The sequence below is a fragment of the Paramormyrops kingsleyae genome, chromosome 3 (genome assembly GCF_048594095.1).
Source record: "Paramormyrops kingsleyae isolate MSU_618 chromosome 3, PKINGS_0.4, whole genome shotgun sequence".
Classification (NCBI taxonomy): domain Eukaryota; kingdom Metazoa; phylum Chordata; class Actinopteri; order Osteoglossiformes; family Mormyridae; genus Paramormyrops; species Paramormyrops kingsleyae.
Window position 1 is genome coordinate 181479 of NC_132799.1, and position 20544 is coordinate 202022.

Below are 20544 nucleotides of genomic sequence, written 5' to 3' on the forward strand. Positions count from 1 at the left end.
ATTCAGTACCAGGTGCCGGTACTCCCCTTGTTATTCAGTACCAGGTGTCAGTATCCTCTTGTTATTCAGTACCAGGTGCTGGTACTGCCCTTTTTATGTGGTACCAGATGCCGGTACTCCCCTTGATATTCAGTGCCGGTATTCCCCTTATTATGTGGTACCAGGTGCCTTTACTCCCTTTGTTGTTCAGAACCAGGTACCAATACTCCTTTTGTTATTCAGTACCAGCAGATATTGAGAGGTGCCATTACCCTGATGAAAATACAAAGAGGTGCTGAAACTGCATACAGGTAAGTACCAGTCCCCTTCAAACACTACCTAAGGTAGGGTTGTGAGCCGTGAAGATAAAAACTTCCTTAAGCTGAAGCTGTGCAGGACAAATGACCAGATCCATAAAAGCAGGCATGCTTGGCGAGGCGTGTCTTAACGAGCAAATATGGGGCCTGCAAACCCTCATGTGTCAAGAAGTCAAACAGTTTTTCTGCTTGGTCGCCCCTGCTAACTTTGAAGGCATCCCAGAAACAATCAATAATCCAAACAATCAGATATTTTATGGGTTCCACTGAAATAAAGGTTGAACATGAGAAATACCTTGGTGTGTATGTTGATGCTTCCGTGTCCCACTCTCGCCAGTGTCAGGAAGCAATAAAAAAGGCCAATAGAATGTTGGGTTACATCTCTAGGTGTGTGGAGTTTAAGTCAAGGGAGGTGATGTTACATTTATACAATTCCTTGGTAAGACCACACCTAGAATATTGTGTGCAGGTTTGGTCACCATAACTAAAAAAGGACATTGCTGCCTTGGAAAAGGTTCAACAAAGGAATGCAAGAGTGATTCCTGGTTTTAGAGGAATGTCTTATGATGAGAGGTTAGCTGAGCTCTATCTGTTCAGCCTTGAGCAAAGGAGATTAAGGGGGGACATGATCCAAGTATATAAGATTCTAACAGGTCTGGATGCTATTCAGCCAAATGGCTACTTCAATATTAGTTTAAATGCTAGAACTCGTGGCTATAAGTGGAAATTAACGGGAGAACATTTTAAACTGAATCTGAGAAAACAAGTCTTTACACAGCGTGTGGTTAGAGTATGGAGTAGTCTTCCTGATAACGTAGTGCAAGCTAAAACCCTGGGTTCCTCTAAAACTTAACAAGCTTGTTAAGAAAGCTGGCTCTGTCCTGGGCTGCACACTGGACACCATCGAGGAGGTGGCGGACAGAAGGATGATACTAAAACTGTCATCCATTATGGATAACCCCTCCCACCCCCTGCACCACACTGTGGAGGCTCTGAGCAGCTCCTTCAGCACAAGACTGTTACACCCTCAGTGCAAGAAGGAGCGCTTCCGTCGATCATTCCTCCCCACAGACTTTACAACACATCACTGCAGTGACCACATAATCAGTATATATATAATCCCTGTATATGTACATATGTGTGTAATATATGTATATCTGTGTGTGTGTGTGTGTGTATATATATATATATTTCAGCAGCTGTTATCCATATACCTAGCATTGTGTATATGTTTCTTTTTTTCTTACATTTTTACTTATATATTTTTACAGTTTTAGAATTTTTTTTTCTATTGTTTTTATTATCTGTATTGTTATTTTTTTGCTGATCCTATGGATCCTGTCCTTTTTTGTACTGTCTTTTTTCATTATTGCTGCTGTTTCTCAAAGAATTTCCCCATTGTGGGATTAATAAAGTCTAATCTAATCTAATCTAAATCAGAGCTAGATAAGATTTTCACAACTCTGAGCTATTAGTTAAGTTCTCCCTAAACAAGCTCAATGTGCCGAATGGCCTCCTCTCGTTTGTAAACTTCTTGTGTTCTTATGTTGAAATAATCAATCATTATAAATACACAGAATCTACTGCCTTCTTGTTTATGCCCTATGCCCTATGCCCTATCCCAGTGACACTGCTCACCTGTGAAGAATGAAGCTAGGTGCGTCACATGGAGACGTGCGATTATGTCAGGGGCAGGACACCTGGGCACCTCTTCCCATTTCTTCATGTTTTCCTTGCACAATCATCTTTTTTCTCTCAATCCTCCTGGCCATTCTTGTCAAACCTGTCTGTAATCCAACTCATCTCATTTTCTCCATCCCACCCCTATGTCACAGCCCATTGTGAGTCTTACATTCTGATTACAGGCTCACAGGCTTAGCCCACTGAGCCACACACTGCCACTGCACACACTGGTGTGTGCAGTGGTAATTATTGGTACGAGTCATACTGGTAATTATTGGTACGAGTCATGGGGCAGCACAGGGCACAGGGACAGGATGCCTGTCCATCACAGTGAACAAAGCAAGTGACACCCTGAATGGGATGCCATTCCACCACAAGGCACAATGCAAGGGAAACCTGGAAAGGGTGCCAGTCCATCTCAGGGCACAAGGCGGGTGACATCCTGGACAGGATGCCAGTCCATCTCAGGGCGCAGGACAGGGGGACACCCTGGACAGGATGCCAGTCCATCTCAGGGCACAAGGCGGGTGACATCCTGGACAGGATGCCAGTCCATCTCAGGGCACAAGGCGGGTGACATCCGGGACAGGATGCCAGTCCATCTCAGGGCACAAGGCGGGTGACATCCTGGACAGGATGCCAGTCCATCACAGGGCACAGGACAGGGGGACATCCTGGACAGGATGCCAGTCCATCTCAGGGCACAAGGCGGGTGACATCCTGGACAGGATGCCAGTCCATCTCAGGGCACAAGGCGGGTGACATCCGAGACAGGATGCCAGTCCATCTCAGGGCACAAGGCGGGTGATATCCAGGACAGGATGCCAGTCCATCTCAGGGCACAAGGCGGGTGACATCCGGGACAGGATGCCAGCCCGCCTTATACAAACCCACCCGCACCTTATGCTCTACTGATGCACACCTTCTATCCACCCCCTCTGCTCATCTCCGTTCCATGGGTGACAAGGCTTTCAGTGTGGCTGGCCCTAAACTCTGGAACACCCTCCCACTTGCACTACGTACATACACTTCACTTTCCATCTTCAAATCCATGCTCAAAACTCACCTCTTCACTCTGGCCTACTCAGACTACTCGACTTTTTGCGATTTTCTTTTATATTTATTTTATGTTCTTTTGGTTGATGTCAATCTGGCGCTGGTGTGTCTCAGTCAATGTGTCTTTTATATTTTATGTTTTGCTTTTACTGTAGTGTCCTTGGGTACTTTGAAAGGCGCTTCAAAAAATGTATTATTATTATTATTATCATCACAGGACACAGGGCTGAGGGACACCCTGGACAGGACACCAGTCCATCACAGGACACACACATACACACACTATGGGCAATTTAGAGATGTTTACCTTTATATGGGTGGGAACTGGTATAATATTGGGAGAACCTTCAAACTCCACATGATACACAAACAGTGCAGGGATGGGACTGAAATTAGACTTGTGATCCAAGGTTAACGAAAGTTAACCAAAGGTGAAAGTCAAATAAAGGTTTCTTATTTTCTGTTGTTTAAACTGTGCTAATAATAAAATGTCTTTGCAGGTTTTGTATTAACTTGCTAAGCACATACCTGCATGTTAGCCCTGGCTATGTTGCACAACAGAAAAACGGGTCGGGGGAGATAGTTACGATGAAAAAACATAACGAGGCAGCTTCTTTTATTTATTGTAATTCTTTTTATAACAGATGCCAGCTAGCTAGTTTACAACCAGATACCTTATGCTATTGAGATATTTAAATATAAATGAACTGACAAAATTTGACTGGCATCCTTTTGTTATTCAGTACCAGCAGATATTGAGAGGTGCCATTACCCTGATGAAAATACAAAGAGGTGCTGAAACTGCATACAGGTAAGTACCAGTCCCCTTCAAACACTACCTAAGGTAGGGTTGTGAGCCGTGAAGATAAAAACTTCCTTAAGCTGAAGCTGTGCAGGACAAATGACCAGATCCATAAAAGCAGGCATGCTTGGCGAGGCGTGTCTTAACGAGCAAATATGGGGCCTGCAAACCCTCATGTGTCAAGAAGTCAAACAGTTTTTCTGCTTGGTCGCCCCTGCTAACTTTGAAGGCATCCCAGAAACAATCAATAATCCAAACAATCAGATATTTTATGGGTTCCACTGAAATAAAGGTTGAACATGAGAAATACCTTGGTGTGTATGTTGATGCTTCCGTGTCCCACTCTCGCCAGTGTCAGGAAGCAATAAAAAAGGCCAATAGAATGTTGGGTTACATCTCTAGGTGTGTGGAGTTTAAGTCAAGGGAGGTGATGTTACATTTATACAATTCCTTGGTAAGACCACACCTAGAATATTGTGTGCAGGTTTGGTCACCATAACTAAAAAAGGACATTGCTGCCTTGGAAAAGGTTCAACAAAGGAATGCAAGAGTGATTCCTGGTTTTAGAGGAATGTCTTATGATGAGAGGTTAGCTGAGCTCTATCTGTTCAGCCTTGCGCAAAGGAGATTAAGGGGGGACATGATCCAAGTATATAAGATTCTAACAGGTCTGGATGCTATTCAGCCAAATGGCTACTTCAATATTAGTTTAAATGCTAGAACTCGTGGCTATAAGTGGAAATTAACGGGAGAACATTTTAAACTGAATCTGAGAAAACAAGTCTTTACACAGCGTGTGGTTAGAGTATGGAGTAGTCTTCCTGATAACGTAGTGCAAGCTAAAACCCTGGGTTCCTCTAAAACTTAACAAGCTTGTTAAGAAAGCTGGCTCTGTCCTGGGCTGCACACTGGACACCATCGAGGAGGTGGCGGACAGAAGGATGATACTAAAACTGTCATCCATTATGGATAACCCCTCCCACCCCCTGCACCACACTGTGGAGGCTCTGAGCAGCTCCTTCAGCACAAGACTGTTACACCCTCAGTGCAAGAAGGAGCGCTTCCGTCGATCATTCCTCCCCACAGACTTTACAACACATCACTGCAGTGACCACATAATCAGTATATATATAATCCCTGTATATGTACATATGTGTGTAATATATGTATATCTGTGTGTGTGTGTGTGTGTATATATATATATATTTCAGCAGCTGTTATCCATATACCTAGCATTGTGTATATGTTTCTTTTTTTCTTACATTTTTACTTATATATTTTTACAGTTTTAGAATTTTTTTTTCTATTGTTTTTATTATCTGTATTGTTATTTTTTTGCTGATCCTATGGATCCTGTCCTTTTTTGTACTGTCTTTTTTCATTATTGCTGCTGTTTCTCAAAGAATTTCCCCATTGTGGGATTAATAAAGTCTAATCTAATCTAATCTAAATCAGAGCTAGATAAGATTTTCACAACTCTGAGCTATTAGTTAAGTTCTCCCTAAACAAGCTCAATGTGCCGAATGGCCTCCTCTCGTTTGTAAACTTCTTGTGTTCTTATGTTGAAATAATCAATTATTATAAATACACAGAATCTACTGCCTTCTTGTTTATGCCCTATGCCCTATGCCCTATCCCAGTGACACTGCTCACCTGTGAAGAATGAAGCTAGGTGCGTCACATGGAGACGTGCGATTATGTCAGGGGCAGGACACCTGGGCACCTCTTCCCATTTCTTCATGTTTTCCTTGCACAATCATCTTTTTTCTCTCAATCCTCCTGGCCATTCTTGTCAAACCTGTCTGTAATCCAACTCATCTCATTTTCTCCCTCCCACCCCTATGTCACAGCCCATTGTGAGTCTTACATTCTGATTACAGGCTCACAGGCTTAGCCCACTGAGCCACACACTGCCACTGCACACACTGGTGTGTGCAGTGGTAATTATTGGTACGAGTCATACTGGTAATTATTGGTACGAGTCATGGGGCAGCACAGGGCACAGGGACAGGATGCCTGTCCATCACAGTGAACAAAGCAAGTGACACCCTGAATGGGATGCCATTCCACCACAAGGCACAATGCAAGGGAAACCTGGAAAGGGTGCCAGTCCATCTCAGGGCACAAGGCGGGTGACATCCTGGACAGGATGCCAGTCCATCTCAGGGCGCAGGACAGGGGGACACCCTGGACAGGATGCCAGTCCATCTCAGGGCACAAGGCGGGTGACATCCTGGACAGGATGCCAGTCCATCTCAGGGCACAAGGCGGGTGACATCCGGGACAGGATGCCAGTCCATCTCAGGGCACAAGGCGGGTGACATCCTGGACAGGATGCCAGTCCATCTCATGGCACAAGGCGGGTGACATCCTGGACAGGATGCCAGTCCATCACAGGGCACAGGACAGGGGGACATCCTGGACAGGATGCCAGTCCATCTCAGGGCACAAGGCGGGTGACATCCTGGACAGGATGCCAGTCCATCTCAGGGCACAAGGCGGGTGACATCCGGGACAGGATGCCAGTCCATCTCAGGGCACAAGGCGGGTGATATCCAGGACAGGATGCCAGTCCATCTCAGGGCACAAGGCGGGTGACATCCGGGACAGGATGCCAGCCCGCCTTATACAAACCCACCCGCACCTTATGCTCTACTGATGCACACCTTCTATCCACCCCCTCTGCTCATCTCCGTTCCATGGGTGACAAGGCTTTCAGTGTGGCTGGCCCTAAACTCTGGAACACCCTCCCACTTGCACTACGTACATACACTTCACTTTCCATCTTCAAATCCATGCTCAAAACTCACCTCTTCACTCTGGCCTACTCAGACTACTCGACTTTTTGCGATTTTCTTTTATATTTATTTTATGTTCTTTTGGTTGATGTCAATCTGGCGCTGGTGTGTCTCAGTCAATGTGTCTTTTATATTTTATGTTTTGCTTTTACTGTAGTGTCCTTGGGTACTTTGAAAGGCGCTTCAAAAAATGTATTATTATTATTATTATCATCACAGGACACAGGGCTGAGGGACACCCTGGACAGGACACCAGTCCATCACAGGACACACACATACACACACTATGGGCAATTTAGAGATGTTTACCTTTATATGGGTGGGAACTGGTATAATATTGGGAGAACCTTCAAACTCCACATGATACACAAACAGTGCAGGGATGGGACTGAAATTAGACTTGTGATCCAAGGTTAACGAAAGTTAACCAAAGGTGAAAGTCAAATAAAGGTTTCTTATTTTCTGTTGTTTAAACTGTGCTAATAATAAAATGTCTTTGCAGGTTTTGTATTAACTTGCTAAGCACATACCTGCATGTTAGCCCTGGCTATGTTGCACAACAGAAAAACGGGTCGGGGGAGATAGTTACGATGAAAAAACATAACGAGGCAGCTTCTTTTATTTATTGTAATTCTTTTTATAACAGATGCCAGCTAGCTAGTTTACAACCAGATACCTTATGCTATTGAGATATTTAAATATAAATGAACTGACAAAATTTGACTGGCATCCTTTTGTTATTCAGTACCAGCAGATATTGAGAGGTGCCATTACCCTGATGAAAATACAAAGAGGTGCTGAAACTGCATACAGGTAAGTACCAGTCCCCTTCAAACACTACCTAAGGTAGGGTTGTGAGCCGTGAAGATAAAAACTTCCTTAAGCTGAAGCTGTGCAGGACAAATGACCAGATCCATAAAAGCAGGCATGCTTGGCGAGGCGTGTCTTAACGAACAAATATGGGGCCTGCAAACCCTCATGTGTCAAGAAGTCAAACAGTTTTTCTGCTTGGTCGCCCCTGCTAACTTTGAAGGCATCCCAGAAACAATCAATAATCCAAACAATCAGATATTTTATGGGTTCCACTGAAATAAAGGTTGAACATGAGAAATACCTTGGTGTGTATGTTGATGCTTCCGTGTCCCACTCTCGCCAGTGTCAGGAAGCAATAAAAAAGGCCAATAGAATGTTGGGTTACATCTCTAGGTGTGTGGAGTTTAAGTCAAGGGAGGTGATGTTACATTTATACAATTCCTTGGTAAGACCACACCTAGAATATTGTGTGCAGGTTTGGTCACCATAACTAAAAAAGGACATTGCTGCCTTGGAAAAGGTTCAACAAAGGAATGCAAGAGTGATTCCTGGTTTTAGAGGAATGTCTTATGATGAGAGGTTAGCTGAGCTCAATCTGTTCAGCCTTGCGCAAAGGAGATTAAGGGGGGACATGATCCAAGTATATAAGATTCTAACAGGTCTGGATGCTATTCAGCCAAATGGCTACTTCAATATTAGTTTAAATGCTAGAACTCGTGGCTATAAGTGGAAATTAACGGGAGAACATTTTAAACTGAATCTGAGAAAACAAGTCTTTACACAGCGTGTGGTTAGAGTATGGAGTAGTCTTCCTGATAACGTAGTGCAAGCTAAAACCCTGGGTTCCTCTAAAACTTAACAAGCTTGTTAAGAAAGCTGGCTCTGTCCTGGGCTGCACACTGGACACCATCGAGGAGGTGGCGGACAGAAGGATGATACTAAAACTGTCATCCATTATGGATAACCCCTCCCACCCCCTGCACCACACTGTGGAGGCTCTGAGCAGCTCCTTCAGCACAAGACTGATTGTTGATGTCAATCTGGCGCTGGTGTGTCTCAGTCAATGTGTCTTTTATATTTTATGTTTTGCTTTTACTGTAGTGTCCTTGGGTACTTTGAAAGGCGCTTCAAAAAATGTATTATTATTATTATTATCATCACAGGACACAGGGCTGAGGGACACCCTGGACAGGACACCAGTCCATCACAGGACACACACATACACACACTATGGGCAATTTAGAGATGTTTACCTTTATATGGGTGGGAACTGGTATAATATTGGGAGAACCTTCAAACTCCACATGATACACAAACAGTGCAGGGATGGGACTGAAATTAGACTTGTGATCCAAGGTTAACGAAAGTTAACCAAAGGTGAAAGTAAAATAAAGGTTTCTTATTTTCTGTTGTTTAAACTGTGCTAATAATAAAATGTCTTTGCAGGTTTTGTATTAACTTGCTAAGCACATACCTGCATGTTAGCCCTGGCTATGTTGCACAACAGAAAAACGGGTCGGGGGAGATAGTTACGATGAAAAAACATAACGAGGCAGCTTCTTTTATTTATTGTAATTCTTTTTATAACAGATGCCAGCTAGCTAGTTTACAACCAGATACCTTATGCTATTGAGATATTTAAATATAAATGAACTGACAAAATTTGTTTTCTGCTGCTCTGGGGGAGGGACACTCAACAAAGTCTGGCCTAGAATTGTAAGAATACCAACGACCGGCCCTGCTTTTTTTACTTCAGCAGTTCCGTCAGTACTTCATAAATGGTTACAGAATTAACAGATATAGTAATACAAATAGTATTTGCGTGGGATAAAAGTTGTGCTACGTTATATTGAAGGTGTTTCCCAATGGTGCGGCCACGCCTGTATATAACAAGCATCAGTCTAATTCCAGCAGCTCAGACAAGCTGAAGCCATGAGGGACGGCAAGAGTGAGAAGGACAGAAGGCGCGAGCACAGGTAATGAGCATCAACTAAAGAAAACAATGCTGTTTAAAAATACGGATTTTACATAAATATAAATATGAAGAAATAAGAAGATAAAAATATAAGCATTATCTTTCAGGCTTAAAAGTTCACAAATACAACAATGTATTATATTTTCTAAATGATCACCATAGCCTACTTCAATCTGTCCTATTATATAAAATAAAAATATCAAAAATATATATATATATTTATATGTATTCTTTACTTTAGCCTCTGCTGCATTTTGACTGCATTTTGCACACCAGTTTCTCTTGTGGTCTCATTAAAATATCTGTAATTTGCTGGTCAATACCTATGATTCTTGGCTAACAGATTTATTTTTAAAGTATAAAAAAAGACGTATTACACAAAGAGACACGCTCATTGCAAACATTCAGAGCATTTATGCACCACTGCCTAACTAGTTCACCTGACAGGTAATATTTTGGTGAAAATATGTCATTTGAGATTTATGATCAAAAGTGAGATCTATGAGTCAGCATGAGTGTGTGACCGACAGGCAGGCTTGGGATAGCTGTCGGGTCGTTCCCACCGTTCAGGATGAGCAGAAACCCAGGAAACTTCTCAGCTTCATCCGCATCGTCATCTGCACCATCAACAGCTTCATGGTTTTTGCGCTGGGATTTCTAAGCAAGGTATAACATAGGTATAGTTTTTGTAACTAGTTATATAAATTGCCTGTTAGACACTGACGTTTTAACCAAACTGTCAGAAAATAGGGTACAGCCTTGGTACAGCATTGTACTCCAAGGTACAAATAACATTAATGTACTCCCAGCGATACAAAAATGTTCCTCAGAGTCTATTTCTGTAGCTTAAAAAGTACATTTAACCTACAGCCAGGGTACAATTGGCAGACCCTTGAGGGTATAGCCCCAGTGATAAGTAATTCTACCTACCCTAAAAGGTACAAACCAGTCATTTTTTTCTGACAGTACAGAGTGTTTCTGGTCCAGTTATGTAAATTTTGTATCCTGTCAAAATACAAATAAAATCTGCAATTTATTAGTAGGCACTGCATGGTGGAGGTTAAGGGAAATGTAAAAATCATATTTCACTGTGACTGCTAATATGCTTCTTGTCCTGTATTTACAGTCATCCCTTCTGCTGCTAATAACAGCCTCGAACAGAAACTCAAGAGCCGTCCCCAGCAAGCCCTATGCCCTGCTCTTTCTTGGCTGTTCGCTCATTGCTCCAAGTGTTTTTACCCTCATTAAAGCACTGTGGAAAATCACATTTAAAGACTCAAAGACACCCAAGAGGCTAACCCTTTTGTGGGTGAGTATAAACTCAAATTAAATAGCTAGGATATTTTTGCATGCTTACAGATTATTTTGGTAGGTTTGGGATTTCAGGATAATTAGGCCTAAATGTTTTTGGAGACATCTGCAGAAGAAACTCACAGATGATGCTCTTTTTGATTGGGTGCATTTTCCAGGTGATCTTCACAGAGTTCTTGGTGGCCTTCGGAACAGCATTACTCATCTTAATTGCCATGCCTGACTTTGATGTCCTCACCAACGTGGCCATACTGAACACCGTGGGCATCTTGTCCGCAGTGCTTCAAATGGTTGGCAACATCATCACCAAGGAGAGGACGAGATTCACTGTAACATCTCTCCTGGCTGTCGTCTTTATGATATGTGGCTATGTGCTGTTTATCATTGGATACCAGTTACAAACTAACCAAATGGGACTCTCGATCGGACTGGCTATAGTTGGAACTTTGTGCATTTCCTTGAACTGGTGGGAGAACTACAGCATGCTGTTTAAGATTGGTGTCTTGGAAAGGATCGCAGAGGACATCAGGAGATCCCGGAATATGATCTGCATCATTTCCAGTGTTGTTCGAATTGCCATCACAGCTGCTGTCCTTGGAGCTTATGTGAAGCTGTCGGCACAGGATTGGTCAAGTGTCCTGTCTCCTTTGGAGCAAAGCAAGCCCATCATACTGAGCTTGTTTGCCATCCAGGTTATTTCCACAGCCCTCTGCCACGGTCTTGCGGTAGCAGCCTGTAAAATGCATGAGGTTCGGCGCAGCTTTGTTGTACCCATGTGGTTCATTTCACCCATTGTCCTGATTACGTTCCCAATAATCTTTGTAGTTCACTGCGGTGCAAACTCAAGTAACAGCTACTGTTACCAGCTGGCAAACAGTCAAAACGTCACATTTTTCCAGCTGCTTGAGGATGTGGATTGGACAATCTGTGCCCGCGATCTCTCTCAGACACAGAACAGAATGAGTTTGGTCATAGTAGGGGGCTCCCTCTTCTGCTGGTGGATTGGACTTGTACTGTGCACTATTTACACTTATTTCATCAAGGTCTACCGGATTGAAAGATCCCGGGACCTGTTTGTGCGGCAAGGGTACGAGGCAGCCTTCATCGACCAGGGAATGCTGCTCAACACACGTTTTAAGATCCATTTTTCCAAAAAGGCTTCCAGGTAACTTTCATCAAGTAGCTTTAGTCTTTTCTACTGTCAATTGGACCAGCAGCCAATCAATCTGTTCTCCTGCAGTGACAGAAAGGAAACAGTGATGATCAACTTGTGTGCAACGATGTGGCATGAGACCTATGACGAAATGATGAAGATTATCATCTCCATGTTCAGGTAAGCAAACCTGTAGACCTGTTGTGTAAATGACCGGTGTGAGCATGCTTTCTCCTGCTTGATTTTACAAATAGAGTGCTCACAGAAAGTCTTGGGACGCTTGTTTAATTAAGTAAAAATTCTGCAAATATATTGGATTACATTCTTTGTTTACAAAAATATATATCACATTAGAAACAACCAGTAGTTTTAAGTAAAATATTCATTTCAAGTAGTAACAAATTGAAACCCAAATTATAGTTCTAAACAAGCTGTTCTGAATTTAAAAGTTCATTGACAAGCCATCTCAATGGATGCTTTTTAATTAGTAACACCTTTGCAATAACACAAAACACAAAGCATTTCTGTTTAATATCCCTTTGGGAGCCATTGACCACAATTAACAGCAAAATTGCAAGAACAGAACTTAATAAGTCACCAAAAAAAATTATAACACCTGATAAAAAGAAAATGTCTGTGCGGAAGATTTGTGCAGATAAACATTGCTTGTTGATGGAATTTTGTTATGAAACCAAAAAATCTGCAACAATTTTACAGAATTAAGCAAGCGTCCAAGGCTTTCTGTGGGCATTGTAAATTTATATAAATAAATTAGATTTTTATCATAGGAAACCAAAGCTTTCATGCTGTTATTGATAATCTTAAATATTCTTTTAAGATGCAGTTGGTAGAATGAACGTGCCATGTTCTTTTGAAGGATGGATAAATTTCGGCCAAGGAGAAACCATTTTAACGACGTCAGTTTCGACTTCCACATTTTCTTCGATGACTCCTTTTACACCATGGAAGGCAGTGGGGAGCGCCATGTGAACGAATACGTGGAGACCCTGGCGGAGGTCATCAACGAGGTCTACGTGTAAGCGCTCGCTTTTCGCCCTGAAGGCGGCAGACGCACCATCAGATACCCGAATCATCAGGAGCTGTAGATGACACTTGCCAGTTTAGCCCTGCCTGTGTGAAAGAAGTCACAGGATGTTCACTTCTCATATATTTATATGCACCAGGATATTCAGTGATGACAATCAATCCATCTTCAAGGAAATGGCTCAGCTTCCAGAACAGAAGGTCATACCAACGCCCTACGGAGGCCGTCTCCGCTACACACTTCCACATGGCAACATTTTAACCGCTCACCTGAAGGACAAGCAGCTCATCCGTCACCGGAAACGGTGGTCTCAGGTAAGCCTACAGAAGAAGTGCAGCCTTGTCGTGGATGGCCCGCAGCATCCTTGATGGGACATTCTTCGTGATGACAGATAGTTCTGTGGGACCAACGGGATGCAGTGCTTCTGCTTTCTGTAAGTCTTCTGTCAAGTTCATTCAGAGGTGTTTCCAAGATGAGACAAGCATAAAGAGTATTATGGTGTGAACCTGGGTGGCTTATGTTCTTCAATATTAGTGACCCACCATGGGTGTAACACAGACGTTTTGGCACTAGGCCTTCCACCAGTGTGAACAGCTGTTTATTTAGACAAACCGACGCAATTAACAAATAGGCTGTTAGGTAGCGCCCAATCAGTGCTTGTATAACAGCCACCCCACTGGTGCTAAAATATGGTATGTAACATAACTCAAAACCTAGGAAATAAGTAAAGTAATATAAAAAATATAATGTTCCATCTCAAAACATCAAACTAAATGTAAATTAGACAAAACCTTGAGTGACGTTAAGCTAACAAGTGCTCTTTGGCCTGTGGGAGCGCTGCTTATAACAGGTAATGAGGTCTGTCCACTAAAGCCAGTCACAGTCCGTCTCAGGGCATTGCTGAAGGTGGGCCTTTTTTCCAGGTCATGTATCTGTACTATTTGCTTGGCTGGAAACTCAACAGGAAGTATTGCCAAAGGCATCAGAATGGAGAAAACAAGAGCACCCTGGAGAAGAACTGGGCGGTAAGAAACATGAAAGAATGTCTGCAGTCATTTCCTTCACAGTTACAAATGGAATAATATTATGTACCTCTGTCATATTCCCAGAAAGAAAAGCAGAACACATGCATTTTGGCACTAGATGGCGATACTGACTTCCAGCCATCAGCAGTCATGCTGTTGGTCGACCGGATGAGATTGTATCCTGAAGTTGGTGCGGTCTGTGGAAGGATCCATCCAACAGGTGTAGGTAGGGTACACTAGAATTCAAGTCCTGGCCCTGAACCTAAGTCTATCTGCATGCCCTGTCCCAACTGAATATTATTGCTTCCCAATGGGCAGTATGTCTTTATATGCACTGTGATGTCCACTGAGCTGGTGCTGAGGGTGTTCCCCATTATTAGAAAACAATCCTGAACTATCAGGCAACTAAAAATGCATCTTTCTGCTGAAGAAACCATGCATGCGGTGGGCTTGCAGGGCTGTGATGTCAGCAAGGTTTATTGATGGCTGAAGACTCCCGAGCAGGTTAACACATACCTGTGCCAGGGAGGGAGCTTCAGGCGTAAGTGTTCATCATACCAAGCATGGTGACGGGCTATGTCTGCATCACACAGGCCCCATGGTCTGGTACCAGAAGTTCGAATACGCGGTGGGCCACTGGCTGCAGAAGTCAGCAGAGCACGTGTTTGGCTGCGTGCTGTGCAGTCCCGGCTGCTTCAGCCTGTTCCGTGCCGAGGCGCTCATGGACGACAACGTCATGAAGATGTACACCACCAAGCCCACAGACGCCATCCACTACGTGCAGTACGACCAGGGTACGGTCCATGGCATGCTGCCAGGTTGCTCTAATTGTAAATATAAAAGTGCAGGGTTAGCACTCTATGTGGGTTAGCATACTGTGAAGATTAGCATTCTATATGGGTTCGTATTCTGTGTGGCTTAGCGTTCTGTTTGGGTTAGCATTCTGTATCTTATGGAGAGCAAGGTGGGACAGGGGAAAAGATCATTTTCCCACAGGGATGAATAAAGTATCTTTATTCTCGATCAGCTTTGAACATGAAAACCAGCGAGCCCCTGGTAACCTGTATCTACCCACCTGTACAGGTGAGGACCGCTGGCTGTGCACACTGCTGCTCCAGCAGGGCTGGAGGGTGGAGTACAATGCCGCCTCAGATGCCTACACTAATGCTCCACAGGAGTTTAAGGAGTTCTACAACCAAAGGCGGCGCTGGGGGCCCTCCACCCTGGCTAATACGCTAGACCTCTTGAACACAGCGTCTGTAACAGTGCAGAAAAACAAATCGATATCCAAACCGTACATCCTCTATCAGATCATCAACACGGCAGCTTCTATTCTTGGCCCAGCTACCGTCTGCCTGATGATGGCAGGTGAGAGTTTTCCACACTTCAAGGGAAGAAATCAAAGTTGCTTTACTGCATGGTAGATGTTAACAGGTTTGCATGTCCATTATTATGCTTTCATTCACATATCTGACTTTTGCAGGTTGTTTCACATTTGTCTTCAAAATTAATGCGAACGTTGGCCTCTTGCTGGCGATTTTGCCACCAACCATTTACCTGATCCTGTGCTACAAGCTGAAAGCTGACACCCAGATCACCATCGCAGCCCTTATGAGCATCGGATATGCGCTCCTCATGATGGCGGCCATTTTGTCCATCATAGGTAATCGAAGGCCTGCAGTTTCAGGGATCAGCACAGGGGCGTGTATGATCTTTATAAAGAGAGAGACAACTATGGTATTGATATTTAAAGTAGATTAACCTTTTGCAAATCAGAGGTGTGATTCATTTTATCTGTAATTTACAATATCCAGAAAGAGCGGTGATTGATTTCTTCCTTAATATAGATTAGATTCGACAAACTTTATTGATTGCAGGGGGGATTCCTGGATATAGCCTCTACTTTCATAACAGTAGCATGAGGAGATTTTGGCCACCTGCTGACATCTTTTTGGACCCATCTAGGGAATCTGGTCATAAACTCGACCTTCATGACCCCCAGTGGCCTCTTCCTCATTGGGATCACGGTCATTTACTTCACCACCGCAGTGCTGCACCCCCAGGAGTTCCCCTTGATCATTTACGGGCTCCTCTACTTCATCTGCATCCCAAGTGGCTATGTCCTGCTCGCCATCTACTCCATGGTCAACTTGAACAATGTGTCCTGGGGCACACGGGAGACAGCCAGTGCCACCAAGCCTATGTCCGCCAGCACCCCAGTGGTGAAGTACAAGAGGAGCTGCAGGTGCTGCTGCTGGAATATCCGCTTCCAGGTGGACGAGGATGTGAAGGTGGTCGTAACTCCTGGAGATGTTCCGACCCCGATGATGACCCAGTTGGATGATAAGGATCAGCGGTCTTTTGACAACAGGTATAGATGGTCAGAGCACTCCTGGTTCTTCATGTCTCTTGTCATTTTGGGGGTGGTCCTTGAATTCATATTTAAGACACATTCAGATTGATGCCTGACTGCCGTCTTTGTATACATCAGTTGTGCTGGCAAAGCGTTTGGGGTTGGGACATAGTACAGGACATGCTGAGAGGTCCTGGAGAAGCTGGAGTGTGACTCACTCACCCTCTTTTTCCTTCATTTATCCCTTCTAGGGAGAAAGAGTCCTTGGAAATGTGTAAGTAACACTATACAGCCTATTTTATCACACGCTGTCTATATACCACAGGACACACCATATGGAGTAATGGTTTATCAATCTGTCATCTTTGCTCCCAGACACATAAAAAGTCCACAAAAATACAGCATTGAAGCCACAGTAGCAGGTGCCTTTCTATATACTTTCAGTGGCCACTTCCTGCAGTTTACCTGCTTTGACCCGGGTTGGAGCCCCTTTTCCCCCACAGAACAGGCTAAATTCTTCCAGATGCTGGTGTTTTCCTCCATGCCTGGCCACTGCGTTTGAGAACGTGATATTTAATCCCTCAGAAATGCCCCTGACTCAGTCTTTTTAGTTCATCAGCCCAACCTCTGTAAACCCTCGGCATTGTAAACTTACTGCATATAGGAGCGAGCTGTTGATGTAAGCGACACTCATACGGTGTACCTAATGAAGTGGCCACTGAGTGTGCATGTCAGTAAAGGTAACACTTTAAATGTTGTTTGCAGGTTGGATTTCACAACTGAAAGAGAAGTCATATGACATTAGCCTGAAAGAGGACACACTTGACGAGGTGTTTTGAAGCACTACCCTGGCCTCGTTATTGGCTCTTCAGAGAGTAAACCTGCTTAAGAAATGGGAATAAACACTCCTTTAAGTATGTTTGCCTTTTTACGTCATATACAGGAAGAAGCAGAGTTTTGGAGAGACCTCCAGGAGCGATACCTGAAGCCTCTTGATGAGGATAAAGCGAAGCAGAAGAAAATCAGCACAGACCTGAAGGATCTGCGGAATAAGGTCTTGCTCCAGAAGCTTCTGCTTCTTTATGTTGTGCTGAAATTTTCTTGGTAAAATTTAAAAATTTGTTTAATCAAAATGACCAAAGACAATTGCAACATTAAGAAAGGACCTTCTGGATTTAAATATCGTACTCAGAAGGAAAGGCATAGGAGAGTTTGATATTGGGGGAGACACAACTTAAAAATTATATATAAAGATCTGTTTATTGGGGGGGGGCAATGAAGCCAAATTAAATATTGGGGGGTACATGTTCCCCTAGCTTCCGGGATAGGCTCCGGACCCCCCGCGACCCAGTAGGATAAGCGGGTTGGAAAATGGATGGATGGATGGATGTTCCCCTATCCCCACTGGTTCCTGCGTCCTTATTTGGTGTGATTGATCTTTCTGGAACACGAGTTACTCACTGGCTCCCCATTAAGGAGATGAGTGGATCTCTTTCCTTCCTTCCTTCACAGGCGACCTTTGTTTACTTCATCTGCAACGCTCTCTGGTTGGCTGCCACCTTCTTCCTGCAGGAAATCGGCTCGGTCGTCAGCATAAAGCTCCCAAAAATCAACTCCACTGGGTTCCTTGTCCCTGACCAGTATATCTACATCGACCCAATTGGATTTATGTTTCTCCTCAGCTTCGCCTCATTGATTGTGATACAGTTCTTGGCGATGCTCTGGCACAGGTAATTCAACCAGAACTAGTTCAGTGTAGTGTAGTGTATTTTAGTATTATACAGTATAGAATAGTATAGTGTAGTGTAGTGTAACTTGCTGCAGTATAGCATAGCAGTATGGAATTATAAAGAACTATATTTCTATACAAATGTAAGTGTGGTCAGGGATGTCATGCAAAGTGTTAATAAATAATAGTGTTGCTGTATTTGCGCTCTCTGCTCTCGTGACGGTGAGTTTCTCCCTCAGAGTTGGCACACTGATCCATTACGTGGCTTACAATGAAACAGCATCCAAAGAGAGGAGAGCCTTCAAGAAGAGCATGCAGGATGCCAGCTTTGAGAAGGTACAGGACTCCAGCACATTTTCACTGGTCAGGGTCTGTGCTTCATCTGGGCCCATGATTAGGTAACCCATCTCAATACCTCCTTCAGAAGCCACTTCAAAGGGTTGTCAAGTTGTGCATCAAAGATGCCTTTCTGCACGGCACTGTCATAATGAGCTGTTATTCTTACACTGTTCCTGTTGGCTGTAATGAGTCTGGTCATTCTCCTCTGACCTCTCTCAGTAACAAGATGGTTTCAGACACCAATATGCCCCTGACTGCATCTTTTTAGTCTATCACACCTTCCTCTGTAAACTCTAAGCACTGTAGTGTGTGAAAATCCCAGGAGGGTGGCTGTTTCTGACATGTTCACAGAACCACCTTCACAGAACTCCACATCTGGCATCAACAATCACATTTCGTCCAAATTCACCCAGATTTGTTGTCTTAGCTGTTCAGTGACTGAACCTCCTAACCCTCTCTGAGTGATTCTGTATATAGGCAGTAGCTGCAGGAGCACATTCTTAGCCTGGCCACTGTATTTAAAGAAAAAGTATGAAAGAAATAAACCAAACAAGCCACCCATCTCCCAACTGCATATCCTTGGAAGGCTCTCACGGTCAATGAGCTGTAACTTGGATACATTAATTTTGACTTCACATGGATGTTTGCTGTTCCATGAAACATGCTGTACAGTAAACTTCCCATTCTCCTTTGCAGAACTTCCTGTAGCCCCTCGTCACTCTGGACAAGGTTCTGGTGAAGTCCAACCCATCACTGGAAAGCCTGCTTCGAATGATAATTAAGATTGTTGTTTTAAAATGTTTTTAAATAGCTGCTTTTCTTGGGTTGTGGATCCCATGTTTCTATATTTCCTTACAACTAGTCAGGCTGTTTTATAAGTTTCTGAACATTTTACAATTTTCTCAGCTTCCCTTATGAACCTGGTAAATTTGACTGATGTAAATGGGAATGGTGATGATCTAGTATACCTGTCTTTTGTGTTTTTCTTTCAAATAAAAATAAATGCATGAGCAAGCTCTGTGTTTATAGACGTTTAAGTGTCCATTCAACCACCTCCCTAGGCAAGTTTATTTATGCAGCACATCTCCAAACACAGAGGTCATTCACTGTGTAAAATTAGATCAAATAAAAGCAACCATTAAATGGAAATTTTTAAAAATGTGATGTATTTGCTCTTTGTTGTCCCAGTTAACAATGTAGCGGCAGCATTTTAGATGAGCTGGGGCTGTCGTGTTTTTTTGGAAGGTCATGCAGGACAGAGTTACAATAATCCAAGCAACTGGAGATAAAGGCATGAAAACTTATACAGAGAGTATACAGGCAGTTCCAGGAGGATGAAGGAATTGATACCATTGACTGGCCCCCATGCTCGCCTGACCTAAATCCAATAGAACACTTCTGGGACATTATGTTTCGGTCCATCCGACGCTGCCAGGTTGCACCTCAGACTGTCCAGGAGCACAGAGATGCCCTGGTCCAGATCTGGGAGGAGATCCCCCCCAGGACGCCATCCGTCGTCTCATTAGGAGGATGCCTTGATATTGTCAGGCATGCATACAAACAAATGGGGGCCGTACAAACGTACAGTATGAGTTTGAGTTGCTGCAATGAAATTTTGGCAAAATGGCCTAGCCTGCCACATCATTTTTTCACATTACTTTCCTTTCGTTCCTAACACATTACCCAGTCCATGCGAGTAAGCAGTTTGGTTGTCGAGGTGCGAATAGTCCCCCGCTTTTGTTTCATCCATTTGCACCGCTCAGCCACATCTACAATCCACTTCCACTTCCTAGAAAAAAAACCTTTTCCTTCGCTAAAGTCTTGGCTTACTTGGTTTCGGCACCAAAACTGTGGGAAAAAAGTGGATAACTTCTAATAATAACGACCAGAATGGATGTCGTTATAGATGCATTTATGGGGTATTTTTTGGAAGGGCAAGTAAATAGAGAAAAACATGAGGAATGCAGCAGGCCTTTCTTCCAATTACATACATGCAAAAAAGAACATGGAAGCAGCTGAGAGACAGAAAAAAATCCTTTTCATGGGTTGTTCCTTGCGTCAAAATAAAGGCATTTTCTGTCAATACTGTAAACGATGTATAATTTCTCTTTATAAAACAAATCTTGTTGCTTAATTAAACTATTGGCAGTACTCCCCATATTATTC

The 20544-nt window shown here is 43.4% G+C and overlaps 1 protein-coding gene across 1 annotated transcript; it reads left to right on the forward strand.

The window, feature by feature from the left end:
• Window positions 1-9380: 9380 nt before the first annotated feature.
• Window positions 9381-19343, forward strand: LOC111852837 (chitin synthase chs-2-like). Its single transcript, XM_072710409.1, has 19 exons — window positions 9381-9424; window positions 9954-10089; window positions 10550-10732; window positions 10893-11899; window positions 11975-12067; window positions 12765-12923; window positions 13072-13246; window positions 13856-13957; window positions 14042-14183; window positions 14551-14751; window positions 15041-15325; window positions 15441-15620; window positions 15923-16328; window positions 16562-16584; window positions 17076-17140; window positions 17254-17364; window positions 17823-18040; window positions 18279-18375; window positions 19075-19343. The coding sequence occupies exons 1-19, from the start codon at window positions 9381-9383 to the stop codon at window positions 19084-19086; spliced, it is 3639 nt and encodes a 1212-aa protein (XP_072566510.1). The 3' UTR covers window positions 19087-19343.
• Window positions 19344-20544: the final 1201 nt, after the last annotated feature.